Raw genomic sequence first — 19705 nt, forward strand, 5'->3', positions numbered from 1 at the left:
GAATAGTTTGAAAAAACTGATAAAACTCTGTATTTTCATAGTTTAGGAAACGATTAGTATAGTTGCACGGCAACACAAACTCTTAAATTTATGTGTGCAATTTTATAAAAGTATAAGTACGCTAATTAGTTCTAAATCTAATGATAGACGGCGCTGTATTTAAAGGGACCACATTGGAGAATAAAGGCGGCCTACCCGGCCATCGATCCGTGCATCAAATCACAACATAACGGGATACTAATAACATTTTCTGATCATATAACTGTCTGTGCGCAGAGCATGTATTGGCTCCTGATCTCACTCGCTGTCCGTCAAGGTCGAGGGCCGGCAGTGCAGTGGTCTCAATATCCGTCCCTTTCAGTGTTCTTGCGTCTGACTAAACAACCCTGCCTCGGGAGCGTGAAACCGGTCGCAATGACATACCTTGTCGTCCCTTTAATAGCATCCGGGTATTTGCAATATGGCTGCGCGCGTGATGCGGAAAAACTGAACTTTTCGGTATGCAATTTTCTGTTTCTCACGTCGCTATTTCAAGTTTTGGATGTGTGGTAGTTAGTTGTTGTTGTCAAAGATTTGGCTCAACAATATTGTTTTTTATTGACTGGGAAGGCCAGAAATTCTGCCAAGAAGAATATCCGACCCTATTTTGATGCATTGCACTTGCAGCATTGCACTGCACAGTGACAGCGCACGCACGTCACGCATGCAGATCCCAGATGCATATGGGCCATGGCCATGAATTGAATGGATTGCATTGCACGCCGCAAATACGGCACTTGGAGGGGACCATAGGCAGGAGGGGAGGGGGTAAATTGGCCATCCTTTGGTGTTTTAAATGCACAGTAAGGGCGCCACAAGGTGAATGTCATTTTGATTCACCACTACGTGACTAGGCCTAATTATATACTAGGGGCTAGGGGCTAGGGCCTGTATTATATCCCTCAGACTGAGCGGTGTCAGACCCTCTTGGTCGTATACAAGCGTGATTAGTTTTGACGTAATACGGAGAGATGGGAGAGACCCCTTTTGGCGACTTTGGATAACTTTATCTTGCCTACCTAGCTGCTGCCCATAGTCTAGAGTCCCTTTAAGAACGGATACGGCGCTGGTACGGTTTGTGCATAGGCCTAACTGACCAATCAGCTTACAGGGCCAGCAAATGACGTAAAACATGCATAATCAGGTGCACAACGTCATTTGGTGGCTCTGTTAACTGATTGGTCAATTATGCACACACCGTACCATTGACATTTCCGGGACTGAAGTTCTTCAGTGTTGTATGGCATGACACAGCACTTTTGTCACTGTGGCACTTGATGTTGTTGGTTTGGATTTGCCACACATCACACATCAAACAGTCATGACAGCAACTTTTAATATTTCTGATAATAATATCATTTATCATCCCTTTTATCATTTCTAGCTTGATGGCCGAGTTGTTGACTATTTTGGTAAGTTATAATTATTGCAAGGAAATACCATAGATACTCAACTGGGTTAATATTGTTCAATAACATTTGCATTCGAGACTTTAGGCCTACGTAAAATTCTGCATAGGTCATATCCTGCACTATAGACCAGTAGGCCCCTAGATCTATATTCCATTCCATTTTGAAAATACCTCCGGTACTGTCCAAACTAAAAGTCGTCTCGGGAGCTTGTGCAGCTTGTGCAGCCGTCATGACCCTGGCGATGGGAGTGTCGTGCTCCTCCTGTTTGAGACAGTACAATACAAAATGTCACATAGACAATCATGCTTATAAGAAGGGGATGCGGTTTTTTGTGACACCCAGCATTTTACTGTATGAGAAAAATAGGACAGAACCTATACATGTATTTTTTCCTATATCATAAAAATTGGACGATATTTCCCGAAGACACAGTCAATTTTTTTCCTAGAAAGTTTTCTGTACGTAAAAATGGGACTGTGTATACTGCCATTAAACTCCTCTTTTGGATTTCTCTTCAGTTACCCATCATGATAGTTGCTGCTGTGGTTGGGGGCTATGTATTTGCCTCACTTCTGCTGCTGAAGTTTCCCACTCTGCTCCACAAGAAGAAAGACATTAAGTTCAAATGTCGACATATCAGTCATCGTGGGGGTAAGTCTTAAAAAACATTTGCAAATGTCTCAGGAAATGTTTGGGTTATCTGCTGTAAAATAATAATGCTCAAAATAACATTGTGGTGGACAGTCGATGGAAACCAACAGCACATTTAATTCCTTTACTTGTCACCAGATGGCATTGAGTATCTTTTCTCTTCATTCAGTGTATCAAAATCTTCACTCTGTCCGGTTAGGTTATAATCTGTTCGAACTATCTCATTTTCCAGGTGCTGGTGAAAACCTTGAAAACACAATGACGGCTTTCAGACAGTAAGTAAATGGAGATTCATGTGACTGGTCATACTGGCCAAGAAGGGGTTGGAAGGGCTTCTGCTGTTTGCACTCTCGACACCTTGGCAAAGGAAGAAACAAGGATAAACAAAGCATTATATCCCATGAATCTCATTTAATCAACATAATCCATCGTCGACTGCATCTATCCATTGACAGTGTTCATGTTGCAGCAAATTGAATTCAATATTAATCAAATCTATGTACTTTTTCTTTTGAATACTGTAAAATCACACTTTTTTTACTGAGACCGTTCAATATCTGACAAATTTCAATTCCCGCAATAGGAATTGCATTATATCACAATGTCTCTAAAAATCATAACTTGAAGACTGAATATGACAAAAACACAAAACTTTTCTGAAAAGATGTGATTTCACAGTATGGCACTGATTATTTTATAGATTCTGGTCATTTCAGTCACAGAAGACAGTCTATTTACAGTACAATATTTTATTTACATGTATACAGATTACAGAAGACATGAGATTGAGAACTTCCAACAACTTGGCCTTGTTTTTATTGAGTAGAAAATGTTTTCCTAACTTCTCTCAATACTATTTTATTAGTTAATTTTGCAGATGCTGTTATTTCCTATATCCTCCAAGCGTAAGCTGAAGACTTATAAAGGAAATTGCCTGAGCATTTGGTAAAGCTCGTAATAGTGCCTTTACTGCAGACTGAAGCCAGTTCTACCCTTAGAGAGTGTTTCTTGAAAGCAGGTCTGGAGTTGGCAAGAAGCAATTGGATGAATCATGTGAAATTCTACCACAGCTCCAACCTTCAAATGATCACCTATATTAAGTTCTACATTAGCACTTTATTGGTTTATCAAAGCCTTCACATTTCAGTCATAGATTACCCATTATTACTGCTGGCAGTGTCAGATGTTATATTCTCACTCCCATCCCAATAAGTTGTACCAACATTTCAAGGAATTTGCCCCTGGCATTTGACAACATTCACATCAACGCTACGGATGATCTCATGCAAAGTGGCTGTTTTCTTTGAAAAGCTCTGAGACATGAAAACTGAGAATGGGATAAGTTAAATTAGAAGTTCTCTCGGTTACTCATATTTGTGCCATCAAGGAAAGCAATGTGACGATATGTAGAATTTGCTGGTGAATGTCGAAGTTGGTCAGACGAACTTGACGCCTCTGTCAAAAAGCTTTTGAGTATATTCACTTCTTCAATTCAACATTTTGATCATTATTTTAAAGAACAATATTGTTGCGTGATGCAGGAATATCCTGAGGCTAGATGTTTTGCGGTGAGATGATGACTTTATTAGTGGTACATGTGCATAACTTTGTCAAGATGGATTTAGAAAATTATAGTTTTTTTTGTCATGCTACCGTCCTAAAAAATATGACTCTTTACCTCTAAGCTTCCTAAAAGTCCACCCTTAGAAAAATACACATTTCCAATATCGTTGTGGTCTTAATATGAATACACCGTCCCTTTTATATATTTATACCTGCTTTATGCAAAGCAATGTTGGTTAAACAGGAGCGTAGCGTAATTTTTTAGAAATTTCTAGCCAAAATCATTGTTACTAGCTAGCTACGGCCCTGTTTTAAAGAGTAAGTAGATTTTATCTGTCCTGCATTTCATAATGGTAGTCACAGTGAGTGTTTATGCATCCTGAAACTTCCAGCTTCAGGGTGCATATGGCTACTGTGGGTCCATTTACATGTGTATTTGACAGGCCACTCTTGGAGAAAAACAAAAACCTGGCTGGACCATGGTGGCCGCCATTTACATGATACCAACAATGGATTATAAGAGACATTTCCCCACCATTGGTATTACACAATGACTTGCATAGTTCTTAATGCGATCTACATACTCTTTTACTAGATCTGTTTATACATTCTCTCATCTCCCAAATCCCCAGATCACTCCTTCTTCTTAAAAATACTAAACATTTTATCAATGCCACTCTCTTCAGATGTGCTTTCCGTCTTTACTTCTGCAGGCTTTTCTTCTTCTTTCTTGAAAAGTTTATCGAAGAAACCACCTTCCTCCTGATTGTCCTTTGTCACAATGTTGCCGTTTTTTTCCCGAGTAGAATCTCCCCCTTTGCTGTCACTCTCATCTTTCTTGAACAAGCCTGTAAATTTGGCAGAAAACGTATTTCCCTCATCTTTATCAGTGTCTGAAGTTTCTTTGTTTTCTGTCTTGAATAACCCAGTAAACTTTGAAAAAGTCCCCTCCTCCTGTGCATGGGCCTCATTTACCTCCTGTTTTGGCTCAGCCTTACTTTCTGTTGCTCTTTCTGGTGCGATGTGGTATTCTTTCTTAAACCGATTCTGGAATCTAGCGAGTATGTCTACCTTCTCCTCCTCTTGGGGTTGTGGTTCCTCTTCCTCTCCTTGTACCTCCTCCTCCTCATCTTTTCCCTCCTCCCCCTCTTCTCCCTCCTTCTTTTCCTCACTTGGCACCAGGGGCACAACGTCAGGTTCCTTCGGTTTCTCGTCTCTCGTAAACAAACCCTTAAACTTCCCGAAGAATTCTTCCCCAGCATTCGGCTGCTCAGGTTTCTGTTCCTCGGGTTTCTTTTCCTCTGGTTGTTTTTCGACAGGTTTAATTTCCAAAGGCTTGAAAAGGCGTGTAAAGAAATTGCCTTCCTCCTCGACCACCGGTTTGGTTTCTTCCACCCGTGGTTCTGTTTTCTCTGGTGATTGTGGTGGAGATGGTGCATGGTATTTTATCACTTTATGAGGCTTAGGTTGCTGGTAGGCTCCACTGGACCCTTCAACTGCATCAATTCCGGCCACCAGTCTCGGCGGTGGCAATTTTAAGGGTTTATCTTCATCGACATTCTGCTCCTGTTTCTTATCATAAATCTTACTCAGCTGCAATAAGGTCAGTGTTTTCCCCTCTGGAACTTTGTAATCTTCCACCGGGGTCGGATTCTCGTCATATGGATTATTCAGCGGCGGCTTGTAATCCTCTTCATCTTTTGTCTGGAAAGATGGCAACCGAGTTGGTCGTCTCTCCTTATGAAACGCACCCGTGATTTTCTTACCGACTTTACCACATTTGTCGCAGAATCGTTTCCACCATGGTCGATCTTTCCTCTGCTCTTTATACGACCGATAGTTGCCCTGTATGACTCTTGCTGCTTTGTCCTTCTCTTCCATTTCTTTACGTGTTTTATGTCCGCGGTAGTTCTTCTGGATGGTGGTTGCTGCGCTGTTTTTCTCGTTCAATTTTTTCCGTTCTACATGGCCTCTGAAGGCAGCCTATAAAGACAGCAACAGATGGAGATGTTAGAGAGATGCATTTGAAAGTTAAGAACATGTTGGAAATGGAAGAAATACTATGGACGGACCGCTGAAACTGAAACTGAAACTTAATCAGTATCCATCTATTTAATTGAAATCAATATTTAACATATTCATTCTGATTTTAATAAAACATTACCTCAAATTGATTGAGGTTTGATAATACAAAGGTAGACAGTGTCTGTCTCTGTTATTGGTCGATAGCAATCTCACTGACTGTGATACTGATCTAGGTGTACTTTTGTCATACATTGAATTATTTGAATATCGATATGATAGGTACAGGCACTGTGATGGAAGCTTATAGAAATTACTGATCGTTCTTATTTTTAAGGAAAGAGTCCCCAGTCAGAAATTTTGATATATTGCAAACCCTTTATAAAGTGTTAATGTCCTGTTGGTATTGACCTGCTATGCCTAATGTACAAAGCCTTTGACATCCTACGCAACAGCTGTGCACCTGAACAAATCAATGTGAGATAGATTATCATTGTGATGTATTGAAAATCTCTTATTTCATCGAGTTCATATTCTACTCGTGTGCTTCACACGGGCATAAGGTCATTAAGCTTGAAGTCATTCAATAAATGTATTGTTTCACTTCTCAAAGCATTTTTAAGGGTTAGTATATGAAACTTTACAGTGAAAGGGTATGTTGAGCTACAAAGGGTCTTGATTACCTAATCTGTCATTTTTAAGGTTGTAGTCAATGTATGAGAGAGTACAGGTATCAATCTTTGGATGGCTTCGGGCTTGTGTCACAACTGCAGATGGTTTTTGATCAAAAATATTTGATTAATCCACATATTCTTGGGGCTTGTCGGCTACACACTTCACCACAGTCTGTACTGCTCAAGATGCTTCACCCTGGATGAATATTTTCTGTACCACCTGCTGGTAATTGCAAATAAATGGAAGGTCACACAAAGCCACACTGTTTTTGAGGATTGTCGTGTGAGAATTTCAAGATACAGGTTTAGTTGACACTCTGGTCCTTTCTGATTCATACCACAATACTACCACACACCAACATTTCTGTCTTCCTGTATTTTAGTGGCTGCCCAAATTGCTCCACCTCCTGCAGTGCTCATTGCCTGTATAACTATCAATTCAGCCATAGTTTCTAAAGAATGTGTCTGTGTAGTCCTATACTAAGGTCTCTTTGGCATCATTTCTAGTGTTGGTGTCTTCTGGAGCCCTGTCTCCCATATTGGTGATGTTAGAAACATGCTGGTACACATCAGATCACATCATAAATCCTTCCAGCTGATAATCATTAGTAAAACCTGTCTCATCCTGCCCGAAGTGGAAGGACGATGTAGTAAAAGTATACATTTTAGTGAAAATCTGCCCAATTCGCTTGACCATGTTGACCAATTATGCACATTGGTTACTTAATCGCATGTCCCAAGTCCATCTGGTTCAGTTTGGTAACATTTTGGTCATACGTGGTCGCTCAATAAATGGGTGTTGAACATGAAACATTCTATTTGAGCGTGACAAATGACATATGTTTTTCAGCCCCAATGTGAATGCGAATCTTTCGTCGCTGCCATTATCTTAGTCTGATTATACTATGCTATCATAAAGAATAACGTACAGTGACCAATACATCATGGAAGCTGATATTGGCAGAGAGAATATGCTTGGATATCATGTCTGCTTTTGAGAATGATGATGCCTTTATCATTACTGATTAAGTGCAATGATCAAGCTAGTGTAGCGCTTTGATATTTCTCGTTCAGAAATCACGGAAGGCGATGAGGTTGATGTCAAACTGTGTGAAGTTATTTGAAAAATAATAATTGCCAATGTAAAAGAGTAAAAGCGATTTACCTGTATTTTTGTGGCAGCCCTGATGGTATTTAAGTCCATTATGAAAGATCCAAGAATCTATTCTACAAACAAGCTAAATCCACGTCACAGGTTTAGTTGAATCCATGTCCAGATTTCATACTAACAACTGGAAATGGTTTGTAAGGAAATTCCCAAGTGTCTTCAGACCAAAGCTTAGTGGCACTCGAGCTTAAGTGGGTGGGTGAGACTGTTCAGCTACAAAAGTGGCCGGTGTGTACACTGACCACACATCCCTTGATCTCCCAGCATGCTCAGTGTCCCACTCACCAGCTGTGGGAGACAAATGAAGCGCTAATCAATAAACCCATTGTCAATGTACATATCGCCAATGAAATAAATGTCAGCTCTCTCGAAATGGGCCTAGGCTTATCATTATCGAGCTGTGGAGTTCCTTGGTTAATTAAAGTGCACTGACTTGAAGCGTGTTGTAAAGTGTGCAGATTTTATCGATGAATATCTTATTCCAGGGTTGTTGTGTAGGCCATGTCCTCCTAATTGGACCGAGCAATTTTGTCCTCTCTGTTGGGGTTGTCGACGATATTGCCTCTCATTTTGATTAAGTGTGACACCATAAACATGTTATACGCCGGGTGGCTCTGAATAAATGATACATTAATTTTTTTGCGCGACACTGAATATTTTCTACTAATTCTACTACATGCTTGAAAATTGGGGAAGAAGGACACAAAATTATCAGTGCTGTTTCAATTTTCGTAATTGAAGGTCAACAAGGAAAATATGTATCATTATATTCATATATTTGTTGACAATATTATTATGATATATAAAAGCCTAAAAAGGTCCTTCCAAGCAATAACGTGTAGTATTTTTAATCCCCTTTGCTGGGCGCCTTATGGTCAGCTGAACATCTGTGCAATAGTTACCATCTAAAAGAGGCAAAGCCAGAGAACACCATAGGCCATGTTGGCATTCATGAGATTTCTCGTCTTTGTCACTGATGTAGGAATAACGACAGTATTATTCTATGCCCTGATTATGTCCTGATCAACTAATGACTATGGTGATGCGGACTAATTTGTTACATGATGATTCGTGTACGACTTCTTTTATGCGAGTAATTCAGGAAATATTGCCAATATTCCTGATATTCCCGATAGAATCAACACGCTTTGTGTTGCACGTAATATGGTATGATATAAAGAATAATTTAGATGTTATTACGTAATTTGTCTGTATGATTATACCATGGAAAAAAGAAGGTTGCTGAGCTAAAACATATGGTGTCAGATTTTTTGCTGAAACCATATTCGGGAGTTACGCAGTGAGCACTTCATTCTTCAGGTTATGCTGAACTACAAAGTAGAGACTTAAGCCCTATCCCTGGAACACCCATTTGCAGAATTAGTTAGATAGAGATTGTCTGTACACTCACTGAAAAATGTCAGTAAGATAAATATGTCAATTTAGAAATGATAAATGTGGGCTTCGCACTTGACCATACTATATCTATTTGCACCACTGGAGGCTGTATTTGCGTGTGAGGAGTACTTTGTCAACTCAGAATAACAGGATGGACAGCCAGTGTGAGGAGATTGCTGCTATAGTGCGTTTGGAGACCAGGCTCGTGCAATTTCTCAATTACCAATAAGATTACAGGCACTTTCATTCCGTAGAGTGTTATATGTATTGGGTGTGATGGTTATGTAAAAAGAGTTTTTTTGGTCATCGTGCTACACAAGAACTGAGGACTCAAATCACTTGGTTATGTGGAGAAATGCAGACTGTCTTCATGTGCACCGTGCATGAATGTGTTCTTGTGTTTATTTAGAGGACTCTCCTTTCATCAAATGCAGCAAATGGGTTAATGGGAAGATGTTTGTAATGTTTGCTCATCCACTCTCTTGCATCACTTGTAACTTTGTTTTCAGCTAGCTTTGTGATGTATTGGCTATAAAACCATGATCGGTTATACAGTCTGAGCAGAACTGGATCAATTTAGCTCGTAAATGGTGGTACTGTCAGCATTTAGCATGTTAAGTGCTAATTGACACAGATGAAACTTCCCTAATGGTCTTCTTGTCCTTGCATTAGCGTATACCTACTCTGAAAGATTGGCATTTCCGTTGGGATGTCTTGGTTTTAGATTGATGGTGAAATAGTATCAGTGAGCTACCTCTGGTTTTTACTGTAGTGTAAATGCGCAATGGAGAGTTTCATCCATAAAAACACTTCAGTCTCAGCAAAATGTGTCAAAATGAAATGCTGCAAAAATTTTGTTTGGTGGTTTGCATTGTCAGCTTTCTGGAGGAACTGGAGGAAGGCATGTTGACAAAACGGCATCCTGAATAAAAGTTATAAGAAATTCGTCTGACAACGATGACAAACAAGGTTGAATCATTTTGCATTGCCCCTTTGAGTTCAATACTGCTGACGCAATTGAATCTAAGATATTTTTCAAAGTTTCAACAACTGATTGACGTCAGGTCATTCTTGTTCTCGGAAGTCGGGCTGAATCTGAACTTGCGTATTGATGAATATAATGATGAATACATGGGACACGACAACAGCTGGCACCTTTCAGCCTTAATTCAATAATAAAGCCACATGTAAATTATCCTTGGATTGATCTATTTGCCGGGGTGATTGATTTATTTTCATGAACTCCGAGTGCTTAGGGTTGGACCTTTGCTTTATTAAAATGTTGTGGCCAGAGCACACGTTTTCAGACAAGAGCACATCCCAGACTCTCATGAAATTAAAAAATTGTTCAGTTAAAAAAATCACAGACAAGTTACCAGAATACTTCATGTATGTGATATTAGATTAAGAAAACATGTTGATCAAGAGAACTCCACCCTGGTAAAATTAGTCAGACATGTAATTCTGGGCAGTACCGGAATCTGCAAGAGCCATCTTTGCAATTTAATCAGATTACAGTGAATAAACGAAATAATGCCATTAATGTTCATGTTTAACAGAAAACACTCTGACAAAAGAAAAATGGGCAATACAAACCTGAATTTTGGTCGCTGCAACTAATGTGTTCATTTTGACACTGGTGATAAATCTCTACAATAGAAATTAATCCGGAATGATGTGATATGTCTGTGTTCTCTCCTGATGTTATCTTCTACACACTATAGTGAGTCCGTTAGTCATGCAGCAATGTTGGCGCTGTAGTGGCTCTCAACTTTGTATACGTCCCACGAACACTCCATCCCCTTCAGTACTTGTTGCTTACACTTACAGCGTAGCTTGCAATACAACCGGCTAAAACCCGAGTGCCAAGTGCAGTGATTTCATTTCAATGACAATATGATAGCAGCTGGGCTATACCATATCGATATGGATTTACTGTGAGGGATGTCAGAACTTTGTTTGATGGTTTGCCTAGCTGGACACTTGAAGGTCGTTTGGGTCAATCCTAACCATGTTAGGGAGGGGGAGGGGGTAAAGGGTTTCTTAGAATTGTCTTTTCTGTTAGAATATTGCCTCATTAGAGTTCCTGAATACTGGGTAGTTATCAATGTTTTATGTTAGGATTCGGGTAGGGGGGTCAAACTCACTTCTAATAGTTGTAAGATTGTGTCAGTATTGTCACACAGTGATGTTATGGATAATCCCTAATCCTTTATTTTTGCGATTGTTTTAATATTTAATATCTCTGATAAAAATAGCTAAGTGTTGGTATCATTTGCTTCAGCTTACAGTGGTGCTGAGTCAGATCTCCGCTGAAGTTTCCAGTCATCCATGTTTCACACTGTTGACATGACAACCGCTTGGCAAGCTATATGTTTTCTCTGACATCTCTGACTCATTAGTAGTGGTGGTTGAATAGGGTTTGGGCATTCTAACAGGCGATGCTGATTCTCACTAGGGTATGGGTCATAAAGTATCTAATGATGGCCAAAGTGAGGTCACAACTCATTACAAAATTGTCGTCATGTCCCTATTACAATTGATGAAATACCCCATAATGACAGTTGGCACTGGCGGTGGCCATATTTACGGAACTTGTAATTGAGTTTTGAGGGCTTGACTGAAGGAGATATTTTGTTTTAAACAGCCAGGCCTTGTTGTTATATACCAGAGCGTTACATAGATGTGACTGTGTTTGACAGTGATCAATGTGGAACTTAAAATTGGTGACAGCTGCCTCAAATAGAAAAAAGAAAATCAAATCCAAATACTTCTGATTGAAGTATACATGTAGATAGCATTGCTTTCAGATGTTTTCAGACATTTTCTAAGGCTTCCTAGAGCCGGGCATGTTGGACCACCAAGATGAATTATAACCCTCTGGGACAATTATTTGCCGCCAAGGCTTTGTCTTCATCACGATTTTCATTCATTGCTGGGAAAATGTGTGCATGGAACACATGAGACTGTACGCTACATTTTCCATCCACTGATGTTCGTAATCCTGTATAAAAATGGCAGCAGATTATTATTTGTTTTCTGTGGATTTAATGGCGTAATTGAATTAATATCCCATTATAAACTAGTTGCATTGGCCCAAAGGCAATGACTTTAGCTGATAAATCTGCCTTGCCAGATAGCTAGACTCCATCATGCTTGAAGCAACACATTCCCATCTCATGTATATGTCATAAGGACTTAACAAGTATATTGGATTTGCATTAAATAATGTCATGTAATGTAGGAGGAAACCAGAGACAATGAAAGCATGTTGTCACAGAGAGTCATACGCTCTCACACATGAATTTTTGCCAACTGAGAGTCCAACCCTCAACTGCAGCAGTGATCAGTTCAATAAACCTGGGTCATTCAAAATTACAAAATTCCTGTGATCCCGGTTACTTGAAAGATGTCTGTATTATCTCTTTCAATCAATCCCTTTGAAGATTTCATGTTTAGACTCTCGACTCTGTTAAAGCAGACATGGTTTTGAAAATTCCGGCCTTGGCTGGTGCTATCTTTTGGAGAACCTGGTGGCTGTGAGGCAGTTTGCCCTTGTCTTCTTCATCTTCTTGGTGGGTTTTCGGGCCTTAAGGTTTACGACAGCCGTTTGTTATGTTATAACAGTATACTCATGCAGTCTCTATTTCCTATTTTTCAGTGCACATGCGCTGGGTACAGAGATGCTTGAGATAGACTTGCAGCTCACCCGAGATGGGGAGGTGGTGGTCTCCCATGACAACACCCTTGAACGTACCGCGGGTCAAGATATCCTAATATCAGAAACTGATTATAAAGTAGGTATAAGAGTCCAAGGGTTTATTTTAGATCAGCACGTCATGTTGAGGTCAAGTGGGTGTTGTATGCAGCTGCTGCTCTGCTCTGCCCCTATGACGAGGCCAGTGACTGTTAAGATTTGCTTTGCAACAGTCCCACGTCTATGCAGAGTGCTAAAAAGCCCCATCATGCCCTGATCACTGCTGCACTTATGAAAATTATGACGGCTCCAATCATGGTTTCCACTGTATCTAGTAATGATAGTCCTGTAATGACACTTGAGTGCTGTGCATTGGTTTTAGCACAATCAAGGTTCTTTTTAAAGAAAACTTCACTTAAACAATTGGCATATAGGTAGGCCCTATTAAATCCTGTAACATGGGAAACACGCCCCATCCAGGGTATATCCAGTAAACATTGGGCCGTGTCCAGCACACAACAGCCCTGGGAATGCCCAGACACTGCTGTACACTTGCTGAGCAAGCCATTTTGATTTCAGTTTATTCAGGCGTGCATTTGATAATGTTTCATCCATTGTCCAATATGTTCAATGCGTAGAGACTGATTTATGGGGCCCGGGATCACTAATTGAAATTCATCAGATAGCGAAAGTAATTTTTTATCTCAACAAAGTCTCAATGAAGCAAAATCAATACAGCTTCGAGAAATTTTAGTGCATGGTTAGCTTTGATCATTACTATACAATGGGATGCTTACGTGGCAAGGCCAGTGTGATAGAGTGTCTGAGACGCCTTGTGTTCAGTTCCGCCACTTCTTCCTATTCTCATTGTGGAGGTCTTGGTACACTCTCGTAGCTGTCTCTCAACTCCTGAGAGAGTATCTGTGGACGCTCCGATAGTAATAATCCCAAGCACGTGAGAAACACATGCTAGAAATGTTACAGTTTGTTTTTTACAACTAAGCATTTTGCCATGTTTGTATTTCAGGATTTACCACTACTTAGACATGCTCTCAAATTAGACTTTGATCAACGTAAGTGACAGGAAAAAGTACTGTGTTGTCAGATTTTGATTTCTGAAAGAAAGTTGCATGGCCAATATCTTCCTCGTAAATATGTACTGTATTTACTCTTTAACTTATCTTTAACATTATCAAATTTAAAGGCAAGCTACTAAGGATTCACTTTCTCAAAGCGTGGATAACATGTAGGGACTCCCCCTGATAGTGTCCGGGATGGAAACATTGTCTGACAGATATCTCGATCGCTATGGTTTACATTTCAGGGTGCACATGTGAAGGTAAAGAGGATAGGAAGATCCCGTTGTTACGTGAACTATTTGAGGCATTCCCTGATTTGCCTATCAATATAGATATCAAGTTTGAAAGTATGGATCTTATAGAGAGGGTAAGTGGAGGACTGTCGGATTGCCATCACTTTGAGAAAAGCCACTTTGATTTTTCCTGGTTAGCAGTATCGACACCAAGTTTTAAAATGTGTTTTTTCTTCATTTCAGGTTAATGATTTAATCCAGGAGTTCAACAGAGAACATATAACTGTATGGGGGAATAGAAGCACTAACATTACTAATAAATGCTATAAAATGGTAGGTTTTTACAAGCAAGGCTTTGATTTGCATGAAATATCTCCTGCATTTCTTCAGGAGGCCATTGATATAGATTGTCACAGGCGTACCTGTCTAGGGCATCTTGAATTCTCAAGAATAGATGGATCATTTTGCATCTTCTAGATGTTCATGTATGTCCTTCAAAATCATTATCTTCCCTGTTTATTGATTCATATGTTTGTGGTTTTCAGAATCCAGATATTCATGTGTTTGTGCCTTTAAAGAAAGTGGTTGGCCTGGTCATAGCATTCTACTTTGGTCTACTTCCATTCATACCACTTAAGGAGGGCTTTTATGAGATCCCTATGCTTTCAATGTTCAAGAGGTATGTCAAGGTTAAAGTCCACTCATCATGAACTTTGGAGGCGAGAGCCAACTTTATCACCCTCACAGGGAATTTGTAACTTTTGGGAGATGTTCCCATCACCTTCATCACTGTGAATAATTCTAACTGAGGTCTTCTTCCTGTGCTGTGTGGTGGCTCTTGTTGGTTGGATTTGTTGCCTCTATTGTCCTGCACCATTCCGGGTTACTGACCGAGTGACTATATCTATGGCCTTTGAGGTGACAGTCCATACCACACCTCCTGGTCAAATGTAGGTTATACATGTTATGAGTTAGTTTGAACATTTTCAGGCGAGAGAAATTTCCTAATTGGCAAATGAGTCGTACCTTTAGGATTTTGCTGACAGTAGCAACCAAGTAAGTTCTGATTAATTTGTCAAATTTGTTTTGGCATGTATTTCCTATGAAATATCAGCAACATTTTAGAGTTGATAAATCCAGCGATTACCAGTTTGACCTGCAGATAAGAGATCGTTTTGTCAAATGGCAGCAATTGTAATCACGGGTTGCAGCTCTGAGTGTATGAAATTTGGAACTTAAGAAATAGAGATAAATGTGTCAAGCTCACCTTGCTTTGTTCTTACAGGGTCTAAGACCATATGTTTAGATCAAAGGACTGATGTTGTACGACTTTTGTTCCCTTTCAGTATGATACAAAGTAAGGCGATGTTAAAACACCTTCGGGAACGAGGCATTCAGGTAAATGTTATGCCTCTTCTCCTGCGCATTGCAATTATGGGACTGCTATAGTGGGTAGGGGCTTATCAGTGTTATTGATACAGTAACTCTGTCTTAGGCCCGAAGGAGGGTTCATCATTTATAACAGAAGCACAGTGGAGGATTTAGGGGAGGCGCATGAGGCACCTGCGCCCTTTTCGTCAGAGAGCAACGATTATTCAGGGTGCCTCTCCTAGGAAGCCCATACCAGATGCGTGGAAAATGCCTTCGAGGTTTGGCTCCCCCTTTCCAAAATCCCAGAAAGTTTATAATTGCTCCCCTCTCTTTCTAGGTATACCTGTGGGTCCTGAATGATGAGGAGGAATACGAGCAAGCATTCAAACTCGGTGCGACCGGAGTCATGACAGATTTCCCAACGAAACTCCGAGATTTCCTCGATAATCACCCCGAGTATATAAAAGAATAATAGGCGTGAACTGTCTGATTGTAGATCTGGATTTAATTCCAAGTGTTGTCTAGTGATGATAGCATGCTATTGACAATATTCTTGTTGGCTAGATAATGTTTAAGGAATGCTACAAGTAATGGTCACAATGCTTTAACCTGGTGAGGGCAGAATATAGATGGGGCTCTTGTGAGCTAGATAATGTTTTAGGAATACTGCAAGTTATAAAAGGCCAGTACATATACATGTAGTATCAAAGCTTTTCAAAAAAGAAAATATATACTCAAGAACAGAAACTGATCACTATGCTATTATTGATCTCCTCATAAAATGCTCATCATGAGCTTGCTATCAAATAGTCATTTTTGGAAATTTCTTGGAAACCAACTCTTGTGATACGGGAAGATCTGGACCATTTACGGCTGTTTTAGGAAGTCTAACTTAAATTACTGTGATACATCATTGACATACATACATGCGTAGAAGTTCTGAGTGGCACTGGTCAAGCCTCGAACCCACAACCTGCCAATCGTAAATTGCGCCTCAGTTCATATAATTGTACCACTTAACCTTATCAGGGAATGTGTAATGTGGGTCTGAGGTTTTTCCTCCAAACTTTTTGCTCAGCTAGGAAACATGAATTTTTTTATGAAAGGATTTCGCCTTCTGTGAAATATGTGTCATATACTGGCTTGTTGGGTACTGTAAGTGGAAACTGGGAATATTTTGCATGATTTTTGATTTAATGTTTTAGATTTGCGAGAAAAAAACTCTGCGAAAAAGACAATTGAAGTGAAATTCCTGTTGTTCAGTGTTGTCAGAGCGCAAAATCAAAGCTATGCTGAATTTACGAACTGCAATTGCAGCGTATATTTTCCAGTTTACAATGTGGTATGCGTTGATAATCAGGGTGGGGCAAGATGAAGTAATCAATTGACTATAAATGTGACATGATATCATGAGGTTATGATATATACCATGTCTTTCTATAAAACTGAATCTTTAAAAGTTTTTTACACAGTTTCCGTTTAGTTGCTGGTTAGGTATTTCTAATTATTGTGCTGTGGAGAAGGAAAATGCCATGCCCATTCAAAAATTTCGATCATTTTCTGACCAAGTGTATGCTGTTTGGTTGTGGTCCTATATAATATGTTTAAGGCTTGAGCAAGTGTGGTTTCATTGTATCACTCATGCAACAATTTATTTTTTTTCATAAGTTAACGTATCAATTGCTAATTATGATATGTGCTGTGGAGAAGGAAAATGCCATGCCCATTCAAAAATTTCGATCATTTTCTGACCAAGTGTATGCTGTTGGGTTGTGGTCCTATATAATATGTTTATGGCTTGAGCAAGTGTGGTTTCATTGTATCACTCGTGCAACAATTTTTTTTTCTTCATAAGTCAACGTATCAATTGCTAATTATGATAAATAATTGCATTCACTTTTATTTAGGTCAGCATACTTTGTACTGTAAATGTTTTTACAATATTGGTGATATATAATCCTTTTAATTTTTAGTACATTTTTCTGTGTGTTAGTTATGTGTTGATCTCAGTCTTAGTCTGCAAAATATGTTAATATCTGTTGCATGTTTTAGTAAATTTCCTCGTAAAAAATAACCAAGTGTACAATTTGTCCTAAAGGCGGACTATATAGGCAGGAGATGGGGGGGTCAAATTGGTGGTATTTAGGTGACTTATATGCATAGTTCGTGTTTGATTCAGTGATAAATGTATTCCTCGTACAAGCATGGATAGTTTTGATATTCGGTGAAATAGGAAAGACTCCTGTTGGTAACTTAGTTTAACTCAATCTGACCTATCTGGCTCCTGCCTTTAGACCCTTTAAAAGAGCCATTTTCCAGCTGATAACCTGGTATTATGATTTCTAATTTGAACAGAGACTTGACCTGGTGCTGATAAAGTATTTTTTTCTTCAGCTTTTGTTCGCCATATTGGAAACCAAGCAGTATTATTCATGTAATATTTCGGTCACTGTAAACCTGTAAACCTGTAAACCTTCCCTTGTAACAGTCTCGTCTGAAGTGCCATCCCCAACAACAGAACATAAGGTCAGTAACCAGCAGTTTCATAAACTGAGTATAACCATCCTGAGGAAATCATGGGCTAATGTTCGCGTCTCCAGCTCCGAGATCAGAGATTTAACTGACAACCAAATAGCTTGATGTGCTAGTATTTGCTAGGTTTTCACAACCCTTTTTAGAGGGAACACAAAATTACCATTTTATGGACAACAGGCTTTAGTGAAATACAGGAAGGTATGCCTGTCTAATCGTTCAATATTGCTGCTTAATAGTGAACTGTTTTGCATAGTCCTATTGGAATAGAATCATGTGCTATGAGGACAGGATGTGCAAATGATGTGTTCAGGTGCCAAAGACGCCTAACGCCATTCTGAAAAAATCCGGATAACTAGGGTCACAGTATCCCAAGCTATATACCGAAGCGTTTCATTGCAAACCCATATAGTCCTATCTGAACTCAAGAAGAGTTATGTTTACTCAAAAAGACCTAAAGTGGTTTTAGGTGCTTCTGAATCTTTATGAATAGAATAGATAAAGATCTTGTGAAATATATCTTCTTGTTTTTGTTCGTATTTGTATTTTGTCCAGTTTTGACCATTCAAATTGTTCACCGTTCATGGCACCTTGTATCACCTGTTGATCTGCTTTCAACAGTGAAGAACCAGTCACATCCAGCAGTTCATTATCTGATCATGTGGAGATCAACACTGTCACAACTAGCCTGGCAAGAGGGAGACGCTGCTGCACCAAGGAGAATAAGTTGACTTGCATCCACTTGTCAGGGGCTGTAGCAAAATTAAAGTAAAGCCAACAGAAAAGAACCCCCTCCCCCTCAGAAACTAAAATATTATGATTTTTGGCTTCACTTTCCAGGCATAGCCTTAGTGTTGCACCTTTTGACTTTTGGCACTACAAGGAGAGGGCGCCTAGGCGTTGCGAAGGGACCCAAGACAGTAACGCTTTCCGAGAGGCGACATGATGATCTCCCCCGATCCACTAAGCCAGATGGTGACATTGTGGTGGACATGGAGATGGAGGAGTGGGACAATACGTCTGCTGACCTGACTGATGAGGTGAAAACAGTTTCTCTAGAGGGTTTAGCCAAGGACCGATTACCGCACCCCCACCCGCCTTTTTTGAAAGACCCCAACATCAATCCCCACCATCAACAAAGAACATAAATCATATTCATCAGGGAGACCCAACCCAGGCTACTGAAGTAATGGCCTCCCCTCCCCTCACTCGATGAGAAATTTGCCTCATAATACTCGTAAGGACATTATCACAACCAGTTCAGCATGGGCAGCCATCATCAAAGTGTCCTTTCTCTGCCATGCAATACTCTCAAAAGTTCAATTGGTTGTGACTTGTTATTCCATTCATCACAAAATGATCTTAATGAGGACAATTTCACAACTACAATGCAGGGGTAAAGCCAGTTATAAAGGGTACACCCTGTCACATCCAATTCCTTGTTGCCCTGTCACATCAACTAGAGCACAACATTGTTAAGGACCACTGTAATAGGAGAGATGAGGGGGTAGGCGAGTGTTCTCCACAGGGTTCTACCAAGGTCGGGCGCTCGTGGGACCAATAAAGAAGAGGCCAAATTACCAACCGACGAACTACCAACCAGCTTACAGAGTAGAGACTGTTATGTCTCAATTCTCATGTCTCAAGTACGGTGAACCTGCCAGGCCTGATTTGGTCTGGTTGTGACAGTCTCATCTCGCACACCTCGTTAAACTTCCTTGATACAGATACATTATTCCTCTTAATGATTAGATCACCAAGGCTGAGTCAATGATGATCTGGTAACAATACAGACGTGTGATCACAACCTGTCGGCCAGTCACGACCACACATGAGACCAGTTCGTCCTGTTCAGTGGCGACGCCC

At 39.9% G+C, this 19705-nt stretch overlaps 2 protein-coding genes across 5 annotated transcripts; one reads left to right on the top strand and one right to left on the bottom strand.

The window, feature by feature from the left end:
- Window positions 1-453: 453 nt before the first annotated feature.
- LOC135482882 (lysophospholipase D GDPD1-like) lies at window positions 454-18358 on the top strand. Of its 3 annotated transcripts, none has more exons than XM_064763357.1 (12): window positions 454-498; window positions 1424-1451; window positions 1970-2102; window positions 2335-2377; window positions 12589-12724; window positions 13652-13697; window positions 13949-14070; window positions 14180-14269; window positions 14482-14615; window positions 14927-14992; window positions 15283-15334; window positions 15645-18358. In XM_064763357.1, the coding sequence occupies exons 2-12, from the start codon at window positions 1428-1430 to the stop codon at window positions 15777-15779; spliced, it is 981 nt and encodes a 326-aa protein (XP_064619427.1). In that variant the 5' UTR covers window positions 454-498; window positions 1424-1427; the 3' UTR covers window positions 15780-18358. The 3 variants fall into 3 exon arrangements, with proteins under 3 accessions (XP_064619427.1, XP_064619429.1, XP_064619428.1); XM_064763358.1 differs by lacking the exon at window positions 454-498 and adding an exon at window positions 525-548; XM_064763359.1 differs by lacking the exon at window positions 14180-14269.
- On the bottom strand, window positions 2387-10784 carry LOC135482880 (cilia- and flagella-associated protein 251-like). Of its 2 annotated transcripts, none has more exons than XM_064763356.1 (2): window positions 10524-10784; window positions 2387-5648 (listed from the first exon to the last, which is right to left on the bottom strand). In XM_064763356.1, exons 1-2 carry the CDS (start codon window positions 10554-10556, stop codon window positions 4299-4301), a joined length of 1383 nt encoding a protein of 460 aa, XP_064619426.1. In that variant the 5' UTR covers window positions 10557-10784; the 3' UTR covers window positions 2387-4298. The 2 variants fall into 2 exon arrangements, with proteins under 2 accessions (XP_064619426.1, XP_064619424.1); XM_064763354.1 differs by lacking the exon at window positions 10524-10784 and adding an exon at window positions 7527-7806.
- Window positions 18359-19705: the final 1347 nt, after the last annotated feature.

This window comes from Lineus longissimus, chromosome 2 (assembly GCF_910592395.1).
Source record: "Lineus longissimus chromosome 2, tnLinLong1.2, whole genome shotgun sequence".
NCBI lineage: Eukaryota > Metazoa > Nemertea > Pilidiophora > Heteronemertea > Lineidae > Lineus > Lineus longissimus.

Coding starts and splice junctions, on each gene's coding strand:
- LOC135482882 (XM_064763357.1), top strand. CDS start 1,428: ATGGCCGAGTTGTTGACTATTTTG. Junction 1,452..1,969: donor CCGAGTTGTTGACTATTTTG/GTAAGTTATAAT, acceptor ATTTCTCTTCAG/TTACCCATCATGATAGTTGC. Junction 14,270..14,481: donor CTAATAAATGCTATAAAATG/GTAGGTTTTTAC, acceptor TGTGGTTTTCAG/AATCCAGATATTCATGTGTT.
- LOC135482880 (XM_064763354.1), bottom strand. CDS start 7,565: ATGGACTTAAATACCATCAGGGCTGCCACAAAAATACAG. Junction 5,649..7,526: donor GGGCTGCCACAAAAATACAG/GTAAATCGCTTT, acceptor CTGTCTTTATAG/GCTGCCTTCAGAGGCCATGT.